Here is a 13,686-nt window from a genome sequence, read left to right as displayed (position 1 = left end):
CAGTTTAAGAGAAAGATAGCTAAGAGCAAGCAAGCAAGCAAGCAAGCAAGCAAGCAAGCAAGCAAAGCAAGCAAGTGACTGGCAGGCAGGCTGGCCTGTATGTGTTCATTTAATTCTCTGCTGTTGATTATGGATGTGACCAGCTATTTCAGCTTCTTTGCTAACATGTACTGTAACCTGGAATTGTAAACTTGCTTTTTCTCCTGTGTTATTTTTGTCTTAATCTAAGTACATTGCTGTTTTTGTTTTGTTTTGTAATTCAAAAAAAAATAAAAGTTAAATCATTTCTCCATTCCCCTTTCTCACTCAAACCCCTACTTTTTTTTTTTTTTTTTTTTTCCAAGACAGGGTTTCCCTGTGTCCTGGAACTCACTCTGTAGATCAAGATGGCCTTGAACTCACAGAGATCCACTTGCCTCTGCTTTCCTAGTGCTGGTGTTAAAGGTGTGGGTCAGTCCAGCACTCGGGAAGCAGAGGCAGGCAGATCTCTGTGAGTTCGAGGCCAGCCTCATCTCCAGAGCGAGTGCCAGGATAGGCTCCAAAGCTACACAGAGAAACCCTGTCAAGAAAAAGAAAGAAAAAAAAAAAAAAAAAAAAAAAGGCGTGGGTCACCACCGCCTGGCTCACCCCTTTGTTTTTTGTCAGGGTATTTTATCATAGCAACAGAAATGAAAACACAACACTTATATCATTTTCTTTCTTTTTGAGAGAGAGTTTTATGTAGTTCAGGGTAGCTTCTAATCCACTGTGTAGCTGGCTGAGGATAACCTAGAGCTTAGGATAGTCCTGCCTCCATCTCTCAAGTGTTAGAATTACAGGTATGTGCCACCATGCCCACATCTTTCTTTTGTTTCTTGATCAAACTGTTAGCGCTTCATTCGTAGACTCCCCATATAGGTAAATACTGAGATGAGATTGATTATTTCTTTTCTAAGAAGGAACCATGCCCAGAGCTTGACCCTCGTCCACTAATTTATACTTCCTCTTTCTTAGTCTGCCTCCTACTGGTAGGTAGTGGACATGATTATGATACATGCTGACTGCCTTCTGTATATGCTGACAGTTACCAAAATAACATTTCTTCATGAGGAACAGAAGGGTAGAGCTTATGCCATCTGCTGCTTCTCCTTACCCCAGCTGCCAAAACTTGACTGACCAAGGAGAAAAATAGTGTTAGGCAGGTGAGCTGGGAGTGATTATCCATAGTTGGAGACCCCATTTATCTCTTTGGTTTTGCTCCACCTCTCTTTGTCATTTAGGGAATTGCTTACACAGCCTGGCTCTAAAACACTAATTTTCCATGTATAGTTCTTAACATTTCTTGTCCAATACTTTTTATGTAATGTATAATGTTATGCTGCAGTGTAGGTGGTGTTCAGACATATTTGGAATAACATGAGAGGACCTTGTTAGAAGTTTAAACACTCATTAGGAAGTTCTTGTTATCATTTGGGTTAAATTTTTTCCCATCTTGCATATGGTGTTATACCAATATCTTTATAGATGTTTATTACTTAGAGGTATCCATGTGTTCTTGTATGTGGTAGAGGAACAAAATGTATTCTTATCACTTGAAAAAGGTCAAACCTCATGCTCAGGAGGGCTTGTTTTCTGGGTGCTTGAATTCTTTTGCTGGCTTTATTTTCTAGCACAGGTTAGCCTGCTGATGTATCCTGTTTCAGTGCTTTGTATGGACATTAGATTTCAAGTTCATTTCCTTCAGAGAAAAGCAGTGCTTTAATTGATACAAGTGTAGAATAGAAGTAGACACTTAAGTTATTATAAATGATTTTCATTGACATAATTTTTGGTTATAAACTTTATTCAAGTAATGCTGTGTTCCTTAGTGACATAATCTGAAAATCAAGTTCTTTGCAAAGTAGGATACATTTGAGTACAGAGAGGTGAGGGGACATGGTGCTTTTTCTTTCTTGTTCTAGGTACTTTAATTATCGTACTACCCGGTTTCTGGCTGAGGAGGGGTTTTATAAATTCCATAACTGGTTTGATGACCGGGCCTGGTACCCTTTGGGCCGAATCATTGGAGGAACAATTTACCCAGGTGAGGGGGGAACAGGATTTGTTGTGTTTGTAAGGACAGTATGTGCTGTGAAATAGCTTCATTTCTATTTGCTTCATTTCAGGATACTTGTAATTTTACTCTGATTATAGATTTCCAAAAGTGGATCTTATAGAGAACATGTGTGGGACAGTGGAAATGTGGGGAGGGGAGGATGTCTTACATATTCTGGATAGAATCCTTACAGAGAGGTGTAGAAACAGTACAATTGCTATGATAGTATTTCTAGTGCTTTGTCAAGACCTGGGTTGTTGTTGTTCTATTGAAATTTGGATTGACACTTTTCTTTTTATTTTCTTACCAGGACAACCTAATGTGATTGCTTTTTCCTGTTTCAGGCTTAATGATCACCTCTGCTGCAATCTACCACGTACTCCATTTTTTCCATATCACCATTGACATTCGGAATGTCTGTGTTTTCCTGGCCCCTCTCTTCTCCTCCTTCACCACCATCGTTACATACCACCTTACCAAAGAGCTCAAGGTAAAGGATTTGAATGACAGGAAGCTTAGGACTGAATGTTGTTGAGTCTTTAATAGACACTGGAGGGGTGGAGGAGTATAGAGCCTTACATGGTCAGGGAGTTTTGTGACACTTACAGGGGATATGTACAAACATCTTACTCCAGTTGGGAACCAATGACAGACCAAAGTAAGGATACCCCCCCAAAGTTCAACTTGGTGAACTGATAAATTTTTGTTGGGGTTACTTAAAGGAACATGGCTTAAGGGTTACTTAAAAAAGCAGAAATGACTCAAAATGACAGCTACATCACCAAAAGTCTACCTCAGCATGAGTGACAGGTCGCAAAAGCTGGAATGCCAGAGCTTACTGCGTGACTTGCAAGCAGTTTGTCGGATTGGAGAAAGTCTCTTCCAAGCAGCTCAGTTTGTTTGGGCCTCTTCCATGCAGCTTAGTGGGTCTGAGCCCCTTCTAGGCTGCTATACTTATCTGAAAGTGTCTCTGAGCAGTTCTTACTATTTTTATATAAAATGGGTAGCCAGGGGCCTAGTGAATCTGGTTTGTTTAAGGGACTTCCTAAAGCTGTTGAGTTGTTTCCTTTCTGCAGGGTGGAATATTTCCTTTTATAACAGGTTCTTAACCTGTTGGTTGTGACTCCTTTGGCAAACCATAGCCAAATTACAGTTATGAAATAGCAATGAAAATAATTTTATGATTGGGGGTTACCACAACATGAGGAACTGTATTAAAGAGTCGCAGCATTAGGAAGATTGAAAACCACTGTTTTAGAACATCCTTAGTCTTAAGGAGCTTCCCTTTATGGTGGCTTGTTAGATCTTGAAGGAAATTGGAAAGTGTTACACAGTGTGGAGCCAGAGATTAAAGACAATATTTGTTGAAACTGAATCAGTGGAGAATATGTGCTTTATTATCATTTGCAGCTGTTTGCCCCTTTAAGGGAAAATTGCTAGCAAAGAGAAAAATCAACAGTCAACACTTAAAATTGACATGTTTAGATTTTGAATTCCTCAGCAATGTAAGGAAGAAGGGGAAAAAAGTACCTGTTTTGCAAAGTGGTTTAGTAATTATTTGTTGATACACTAAAAAAACAAACAAACAAACAAACAAAAACGTTTTGGTTGGGCTGTGGTGGAGCAGGCCTTTAGTCCCAGCATTCTGGGAGGCAGAGGCAGGCGGATCTCTACAAGAGCTAGTACCAGGACAACCTCCAAAGCCATAGAGAAACCCTGCCTCAAATCTCCCCCCTTCCCCCTCCCCCCAAAAAATAAAAAAAAAAAAAAAGTTTTGAAATTCTTAAGCATGTGGCTTGATAATGCTGATCCCCTTTCTAGGTTTCTTGTTGACCTTGATTCTTTCTTTGGACTCTCATTTTGTGGCTGTACTGTTAGGGATGTACCCGAGAGGTGACAGTCTAGTAGGAGGGCTTGAGAAGCCAGTTTCAGCTTGGAAGACTTTATATCCTTCTGTGTGATGATCAACAAACAAATCTCTTTATTTATTTTTTGGATATGGTTTTATTTTGTTTCTTTTTTTCTGACCTTAAAGGTTGTCTGGTAACCCTCCAGCTGTATGGTCTTAAGTTTCTGACATTTCAGTGTGGGTAGATTGTCACTTACTGGTTTTTCAAGAAAGGATTTCTCTGTCTGGAAGTAGCTCTTGTTGAGGAGGCTGGTCTCAAACTCACAGAGATCATCCTTTCTCTGCCTCCTGAGTGCTGTATTAAAGGTGTGTGCCACCACTGCCCGGTTGCGAATTGTTGTTTTTGAGACAGGTTTTCCTATGGAGCCCAGGCTGGCCTCAGAATTGCTATCTTCCCATCTCCACTTTCCAAGTGCTGGAATTACATACCTTTTCTATCATGCCCAGTTCTTTGTTTTCTTTTAAAGTTAAATAATAACTTATTCTTTTGCTGTAGAACTGGCAATTTTGTGATTTTGTAGTCACTGTTAGAGAAGGGAACTAATAAGTGTGGTGATACTGTATAGCTTTGCATTCTGATGCAAACTCTAGGTTTTATTTAATTATTTTTAGACAGAGTCTCACTATATAGTCCTGACCCCAAACTCAGAGACTTAACCTGCCTCTGCCTCTGCCTCTGCCTCTGGAGATTAAAGATGTGTGCCATCACACCCAGCAGGCTCTGTTTTTGATAGTTCGTGTGATTGTTGTGATTGTCATTATTATTACTTTTGGGGGGCAGGCTGTCATGTAGTCCAAGCTGGTCTTGAACTTATTGTGTTGTCAAGAATGATCTTGAATGTCTGATCTTATTTAATTCCACTATCTTCCAAATGCTGGGATTATAGGCCTGTGCCACTTTATGTGGTGCTAGGGATCAAACTAGGGCTTTGTGCTTGATAGTCACTTAAGTGCCCTCTCAGCTGAACTATATCCCTAGTTATTCTCCTTCTACTCAAGTTTTTGTTTTTAGAAAGGATCATGCTGTTTAACCCAAGTTGGTCTTGGGTTTGTAATCCTCTTGCCTCTACCTGCTAAGATTACAGGTCCTTTCTATTATACCAAGCAGCTCATAAGATGTACCTGTCTCAGCATATTTGTATTAGATTTGGTGTCCTCATTTGAAATTGACCATGAAGTTTTGGGCTTTGTTGTGCTGGGTGCATTTCTAGCATCTGATACTGACCTTGGGAATTTCTGAATGCTCTCTGGGCCCCTTATAAACAGAATAGACTAGTAGGTCCTCAGTACTCCTAGAGGTGTATCCATGTTAACTTCTGTTTTTTCCAGGATGCAGGAGCTGGGCTTCTTGCTGCTGCCATGATTGCTGTAGTTCCTGGGTATATTTCTCGATCTGTAGCTGGCTCCTATGATAACGAAGGTAAGATTTAAAATGTTGAATCCTGGCTGTCCTGGAGCTCTCTCTCTCTCTCTCTCTTTCTTTTTTTTTTTTTTTTGTATCTACAATATAATTTTTATTCACTTAGCAATTGATGAACACTAAGATTGCTTACATTTTTTGGATTTTTATAGACTATGGATAACTGTGTATATTTCTGTCTTCAATTTCCTCAAGGACTAACATATCACTTAAATTCTCCTACATCTTCCAGAGATTAAAGACCCAGCTCCTAGAAAAGTGTTTTTTAAAACTGTGTTAGTGTGGCTTCTGAATGTCTTGTTTTCTGCAGGAATTGCTATCTTTTGTATGCTGCTTACTTATTACATGTGGATCAAAGCAGTGAAGACTGGTTCCATCTATTGGGCTGCCAAGTGTGCCCTTGCTTATTTCTACATGGTAACTATACACGTGTATTCTCTGTGTCTCTTTGTCTTTCTCCTTTTCTTTTCTTTTTATGCAGGGGCTTGAGCTCATTCTGGGGATCTGATTTACTTCTGAGCCACTTCTCTACAAATTTTAATTTCAAAATTGTCTTGCCTCCCCCTTCTAAGTTCTTTCTGAGATTCGGTCTCATGTATTCCAGGTTGGCCTCAAACTCTGTGTAGTCGAGTATGATCTCTGATCTTCCTGCCTTTATTTCTTGATAGCTGGGATTACAGATTTGTACCATAATACCTGGATTATACAACAATCCTTGGGATTGAATTGAGGGCTTTGTGTATGCAAGGCATGCACTCTACCAACTAAGTTATATCCCCTCTTTTTCAGCCTGGTAATAAAAAAGGTTTTCAAAATCTGTATTACTGTTTTCAAATGGGTACATGTTGGTTGTACCATATTTTTGTCATATTCCCCTTAAAAATTCCTTTTCTAAGACAGTCTTTTTTCTGTGTAATTTTACATCTGTCTCTTGGCTTTCTTTGCTTTTGTGCTTCTACTTAGATTCTGTGTGTAACACTATGATTGGCATCTAGATTAACACTGTAGCTTGGTCACCTTATTATCAGGATAGTGTGAGTTGTGCTCAAAGGGACTGTTTTTCCTGTCTTGTCACAGGTCTCTTCATGGGGAGGTTATGTGTTCCTGATCAACTTGATCCCTCTTCACGTCCTGGTGCTAATGTTAACAGGCCGTTTTTCTCATCGGATCTATGTAGCCTACTGTACTGTTTACTGCCTGGGTACTATTCTTTCTATGCAGATCTCCTTCGTGGGCTTCCAGGTAAGTCTGAGACTTTGTAGAGTTTTCTGCAGCCAAATGTTTCTAAGTAGCTCCAACCAGGTTAACTTAGGTTAAAGTCTCTTAAGAGTATGAATTAATTTTTATTTTGGGCTTGCTTACTAATTAAAACAACAGAGTTGTTGGTTATAAATCTGCTTCTAATAGCACATCACTATTTGTTGCATGCTGTTTGAATTTAATGACTCTTTGGTTTATTTTTGTGTGAGGAGGAGGGCCAGTTTAGCTAATCAGAGTTGGTTTGAGTGATCAAAGTTACAATTTTGAAAAAGTTTAAAATTCTAGCCCTTTTAGTAGAAATGACCCCATTTAATTGCAGTGAGCCCTGATAATCTTAATTGGGGCATTAGGTGAGCCCTTGAGGAAGCAAAGCACAAACTTTTTACCCAGATTATTATGTACAGTGAATAGGAAATTGTGTGTAAGGTTTCTTTTGTAAAGATCTCATCTTTATTTAGAGATAAGCAAATACTTTTAGTCATATAATATATGAAATTTGCTATTCTCTGGAAGATGTAGGAGAATGTAAGTGATATGTTAGTACTTGAGGAAGTTGAAGACAGAAATATACATGGTTATCCATAGTCTATAGTTCAGTAGTTCTAGAAAGTTGTTTTCAGAATATTAACATTAATAGTGTCTGGACACATGTTAGAAATGCACATTCTGTAGAAGAAGGAAGATTAAGAATTCAAAATCACCCTTGACTTTAGTCAGGTTCAAACTCAGCTTGGCATACATGAAACCCTGTCTCAACAAACAGATCAGAATAAACAAAAAAGATCTCACACTGAACCAAACCAACCCAAGTGAATCAGGGACTCTGGAGTGGGGCTCAGCCACCTACTTTAACATTTCCATTGGTTACGATGCCCACTAGAGTTAGAGCCCACTGTCTATGGAAAAGAATAATTGCACACTAAAGGAAACATACTAGTGCTCGAGACATAGGAGCCATTGATTTGTCAGGTTGGAGGGTTACATTGAATTTTAAATGATGAGTTTTAATGAATGGGAATTGGGAGAAAATTGCAGTCCGCACTAAGGAAGTAACTGGAGCAAATGGTAAAGATGTGATTGTGATGGTGTATGATATGCTTTGTTAGACTTCAGACGAAGTATATTTGGTAAATCCTCCTTGTTCATTTTGGAACTTTAGAACTCATTTGACTCCTTGAGCCAAAGTAGATCAGGAAAATGCCAATCTTGGATGAACTCATTCTGTTTGTTTGTTTTAGCTCCTAATATTACCATATATGATTGCCTTCTTCCCCTCAGCCTGTCCTTTCTTCAGAACACATGGCAGCCTTTGGAGTATTTGGTCTCTGTCAGATCCATGCCTTCGTAGATTACCTGCGCAGCAAGTTGAATCCACAGCAATTTGAAGTTCTTTTCCGAAGTGTTATCTCCCTGGTTGGCTTTGTCCTCCTCACAGTGGGAGCACTCCTCATGCTGACAGGTAGAGGGGCATATCTTTTATACACGGATACAGATGTAGAATAAAAACCAAAAAGATAGACTGCTCACCACAGAAAATTCTGTCTTCTATTTCTCTTTAATTTAAAGCACTAAAGTTAAGTACTTAAAAAAGATAAATTTTATGTGAATGGGTGTTTTCTCTGCATATATGTCTGTGTACCACATGTGTGCCTGGTCCCTGAGGATACCAGAAGAAGGCATCAGATCCCCTGGAACTGGAGTTGCAGACAATTGTGAGCCACCACATGGGTACTGGGAACTGAACCCATGTCCTCTGCAAGAGCAGCAAGTGCTCTTAACTGCTGAGCCATCTCTTCAGCCTCAAAGTCCTACTTTTGAAAAGATTCATTCTGTTTGTCAGCTGGTTTGGATTCAGCATGGCAGAGTGTCTTTGTAGAGCTGCTAACAGGACTATTTAGCCTCACCAGTCTTTTTGCAGTTTTCTTTTTTCTTTCTAATTGGTTGGCTTGTGGAAATTCTCAAACTCTTTATCATACTTTAAGTCATGGCACTCATCTCATTCTGTGGAAGTTAAATCATGGCTATTTAGTTTAATTGATATTCTCTTTTTAAAAAAAAAAAAAAACTAGTCAGAAGCTAATTTGATTTTTCTAATTCATAGCAATATGGAGGACCTGGTTCACTTAGATTTGGAGTTGGCCTTGATTTCTTGATTTGACCAGATTAAGTCTAAGACCCTCCTTTCCAGTAGGCAACTCTGAACCCTTTTCCCCCTGTGAATTTATATGTAGCCCAATTATTATGTGACAAAAATACTCTCACGTTTGAAAGGAGTAAAACTCTGTAAATATTACCGATGGTGGTAACTGGAAACAGTGCTTTTTTATCTCAGAAGTTTACTAAAATTCAATGTTGTGGATAAAAGTGTTTTTAGCATAATCTCACACTAGTGGGGTGAAATGGGTAACTAAGACAGTACAATCACTGAGAAGCTTGGAGGTAAGTTAGTCTAGAATATGCAGTGAGGCAGAAACAATAAAGGAGATCCTGCCTCAGACAAGATGGAAGGCAAGAACCAGCTCCCACGATTTGCCCTTTGACTTCAACGCTTCTGTACATATTAAGACACTACAGAGGCACACTAATAATAAAAATAAAGTGGGATGTTGTGATTACTTAGCATTTTAGTTTTATGTTTTAGAACTATATGTGAAATTTTATTGCCTTTTCTTCCAGGAAAAATTTCTCCCTGGACAGGGCGTTTCTACTCATTGCTGGATCCTTCTTATGCTAAAAACAACATCCCCATCATTGCATCTGTGTCTGAGCACCAGCCCACAACCTGGTCCTCCTACTATTTTGATCTGCAGCTCCTCGTCTTCATGTTTCCAGGTCTGTCTTGCATTTTGAAGTTACCTTCATACGAATCATCCTTTGATTCCAAATATATTAGCTACCCTCATCCTTACTTTTTAAATATTTATTTTTTGTTAGGTTTTAAAAAAAAGAGGCCAGAAGAGGGTGTCCAATACCTGGAGGTGGAGTTATAAGCAGTTGTGAGCTGCCCCGTGTGGGTACTTATACTTAGTACTCATAGCATATTCCTTTCCCTTTTACCCAGTTTTCTTCTTGGCTATATTGAAGTTCTATGTTGAGTTTTTATAGTTAAAATCATTTTTATATAGTAAGAACAATAGAGATAAGTTAAAAACACACAAGAAGGTATATTTTCACTAGTCCTAACATCCATTAACATTTTAAATCAGATACAGTGATAAATGTCTATAATTCTAGTAGTTGGAAGCCTGAGGCAGGAGGATTGTGAGTTTGAGTTCTGGGCTACATAGTGAAACTTTCTCAAAAAGCTTTAGCTAAAATCCATCTTCAGTATTAATTAATTTTGAGACAGGGTTTATTGGGTATTTGTGGCTAACCTGGAACTTGCAATGTAGGGCAGGCTGGCTTCAAACTTACAGAGATCTGCCTGACTCTACCTTCCTTGAATGTCCTGGGATTATAGGGGCATGATGCCACATCCAGCCTAAACAACCTGTCTTTATAGGTACATTCATTTTTGAGTGTGAATGAGATCATTCATTTTTTTTCTCCTAGTTGTAAAGAGTCATGATTAGACATGGGGCTAAGAGTATGTCAGGAGTAGGACACTTGCCTTAGCGTGACTGAGGCCTGGGGAAAAATAATCAAAATTTCTGCTGATTTAGAATTTATGGAAATGTTTTTTTGTCTATAGAAGTGTGTGAAGATGTGGAAGAGGAAAGGGACCTGTAACTTCTTATAGCAGTATCTTAATGTATTTTATACTTAAGGTATAATTAACCCTCCCTTGTACTAGACATATCAATTATTTGTTGTTTGGTATTAAGGATACTATAGTAAGCATCTTTGAATAATTTTATTTAGGATAGATTCCTAGAATTATTGAGGTAAATGTGTGAAGTCATCCAGTCATATAATGAAGATACTTTCCCTTGTAGGTTTCTGACTACAGGGCTCAGCTGCTTACTTTTCTTTCCATCTTTTGTAGTTGGCCTCTATTACTGCTTTAGTAACCTGTCTGATGCTCGGATTTTTATCATCATGTATGGTGTGACCAGCATGTACTTTTCAGCTGTAATGGTGAGGAATTCCCTCAGTTCTAGCCAAACTTTATCCTTGACTCTGAAGTGCTTTCTTGTTTGTTCTTTTTTGCTTGGCCGAATTAAAAAATACTGGTGATTTTGCAAAGCTGCTTGCTGTTGTTAATCCTTTTTTGGAATACACTGACACTTATATTCCGTTTGTGGAGTCTAATTTTCTTGAGTACATAGCCTTGTGTTAGGCACTGTTGTACTTCATTGAATTTGGAGCAGATTAAAGAAAAATATTTATATGGAACTGGAGTTAACAGGCAGTTGTGAGCCACCTGATGTGGATGCTGGAAACCAAACTCGGTTCCTTAGAAGAGCCAGAAGTTAACCACTAAGCCAACTCTGTAGCTCCTGGAGTGTGAATTTTTTTTATCTTAAAGCCTAGGGAGTAGTCTACTGCTTTGTTAAGACAGAGAAGGATTTTATGTAAGGTACTAATATATTTCTTACACTATTTTGAAACTATGGTTTTTTTTTTTTTTTTTTTGGTTTTCAAGACAGGGTTTATCTGTGTAACAGTCCTGGCTGGCCTGGAACTCATAGAGATCCTCCTGCTGAGTGCTGAGATTAAAGGCATGCGCCACTATGGCCCTGCTTTTGCAATGTTTTTATTTTATTTATTTTTATGTGTATGGGTGTTTGTCTGAGTATGTGTCTGTATACCATGTGCATACTTGACACTCTTAGAGTCCAGAAGAGGGAGTTGGGTACTCTGGAACTGGACTATAAATTGCTGTATTGGGAATTGAACCAGGTCCTTTGGAAGAGTAGCTAGTATTCCTAACTGCTGGGCCATCTTTCCAGCCCTTTTTATAATTTGTAAAATCAGAAACAGTAACAGCAATTTACTGTTATAAATAAATAGAAATATATTTAATTGGGGATGGTGGCATATACCTGTAGTCCCAGCACTTGGGAAGTAGAACCATGAGTTCAAGAATGGTCTGGCCAACATGGCTCTCTATCAAAAACCAAAATGAACAAAAATAAATATATAAAAAAGTAAAAGTTTCATAGTATCATTCACAACATAGACACATTTAGATCTGCAGCAGTTTGTTATTTATATTTAATGGTTTTTGAGACAAGATCTTTTCCCCGCCAAGTTTTAATTATTTGTGTGTGTGTCTGTGTGTCTGTGTCTGTGTGTCTGTGTTTGTATGTGCATGTTAGTGAAGGTGCCATGGAGGCTAGAGGCAGTCTATTGTGAGCCACCCAGTGTGTTTGCTGGGAACTAGACTCAGTTCCTCTGAAGAGCAGTAGATGATCTTAAACCACTGAGTCATTTCTTCAGCTCCAAAGATTATCATTTATTATGTTTACTTATATGTATGTGTTTGTGTCTGTGTGTATGCTACATGCTAGTAGGTGCTTCCAGAGTCCAGAAGAGGGAATCAGGTCTCCTTGAGTTGCCTAATTTGGGTATTGGGAACTGAACTCCAGTCCTCTGGAAAATCAATACATGCTCTTAAACTGCTTAGCCAATACGGCAGTTTATAGTCCAGTTGCTTTAAAAAACAAAACAAAACAACTTTTAATTATGTGTATATGTATACATTCATATGTGCAGGTACAGGTTCCCACAGGGTCCAGAAGAGGATGACAGATCTGGAATTTTAGGCAGTTGTGAACTGTTTAACATGGGTAAACTTAGGTCCTCTAGAAGAGGATGTATGTGTTTAGAAGCCATTGAGCCATCTCTCTAGTCCTGGCCTTAAGCTTTTAATTCTCCTTTCTTAGCGTCTTGATTGGTGGAATTACAGATTTGCACTGCATCTGGCTCAACTCCAATGAAGTTTAAGAAATACTTCTGTTATGCTGTAGCTATACCACAAATTTTCTATTTCGCTTTTGCTGAAGTAGAATATTTGTTGAAAATGGCTGAATTGGTGTCATGGTCAGTCTATTAGTAGACTGAAATCTTGTCATTTGTGAAAGACTGATTATGCTAACTCTGCTTCTTGTTCCTTTCAGGTGCGTCTGATGCTGGTGTTGGCACCTGTTATGTGCATTCTTTCTGGCATTGGTGTCTCCCAGGTGCTGTCCACATATATGAAGAATCTGGATATAAGTCGCCCAGACAAGAAGAGCAAGAAGCAACAGGATTCTACTTACCCTATTAAGAATGAGGTGTGATTTAAGTAACATGTTGGCTTGAGAAAGTGTGTGTGTGTGTGTGTGTGTGTGTGTGTGTGTGTCTGTGTGTACTTGCCTGTGCTCCCGCGAGTGCGCGCATGTGTATGTACATGCCTGTGTATGTTTGATATGAATATTAGAGCAGTGTCTTGGATGGTCAGAGTTAACTTGTGCAGCCCGACATATTTTGATCTCACATAAGAAGCTGTGTCTGGTTTACTGTACAATTCTGAAGGCGGGGTTTAAACAATTCTTTCTTCTGTAGGTGGCAAGTGGAATGATACTGGTCATGGCTTTTTTTCTCATCACCTATACTTTTCATTCAACTTGGGTAACCAGTGAAGCCTACTCTTCACCCTCCATTGTACTGTCTGCCCGTGGTGGGGATGGCAGTAGGATCATTTTTGATGACTTCCGGGAAGCATATTACTGGCTTCGTCACAATACTCCAGAGGTAAAAATTTGAGAGAAGTTGGATAGTCAGATAGTGGTGAAGTCACTTGATATTGTAGCGAATCTGACATATTTTAGATGGATAGGAAGCTTAGAAGAATTAGAAATTTAGAAACTCAGTTTTTAATAAGTTTTAAGACCAACCTCCATTGAGGGCTTTTGTCTAAAGTAGTGTTTCTCAACTGTGAGTTGTGGCCCTTTGGCAAACCTCTTCTTCTCTCCAAAAAATATTTATATTACAATTTGTAACAGTAGCAAAATTCCAGTTATGAGTAGCAACAAAAATAATTTTATGGTTGGTGTCACCACACCATGAAGTGTCCTAGAAGCATTAGGAAGGTTGAGA

General features: G+C 38.8%; 1 protein-coding gene across 1 annotated transcript in view; it reads left to right on the top strand.

The window, feature by feature from the left end:
• The window catches only part of Stt3a (STT3 oligosaccharyltransferase complex catalytic subunit A), a 30,364-nt gene that overhangs the window by 6,254 nt on the left and 10,424 nt on the right, over nt 1-13,686 (top strand). The window contains exons 4-13 of the mRNA XM_027411795.2: nt 1,941-2,062; nt 2,419-2,564; nt 5,313-5,403; nt 5,714-5,820; nt 6,481-6,645; nt 7,942-8,122; nt 9,340-9,495; nt 10,649-10,740; nt 12,726-12,881; nt 13,153-13,341. Of these exons, the coding sequence (XP_027267596.1) occupies nt 1,941-2,062; nt 2,419-2,564; nt 5,313-5,403; nt 5,714-5,820; nt 6,481-6,645; nt 7,942-8,122; nt 9,340-9,495; nt 10,649-10,740; nt 12,726-12,881; nt 13,153-13,341 (1,405 nt within the window). The remainder of the gene's footprint in view (nt 1-1,940; nt 2,063-2,418; nt 2,565-5,312; nt 5,404-5,713; nt 5,821-6,480; nt 6,646-7,941; nt 8,123-9,339; nt 9,496-10,648; nt 10,741-12,725; nt 12,882-13,152; nt 13,342-13,686) is intronic.

Source organism: Cricetulus griseus, chromosome 4 (assembly GCF_003668045.3).
Source record: "Cricetulus griseus strain 17A/GY chromosome 4, alternate assembly CriGri-PICRH-1.0, whole genome shotgun sequence".
Classification (NCBI taxonomy): Eukaryota; Metazoa; Chordata; class Mammalia; order Rodentia; family Cricetidae; genus Cricetulus; species Cricetulus griseus.
Note: the sequence above shows the minus strand (reverse complement) of the source record. Positions and strands in the feature narration are given on the sequence as shown.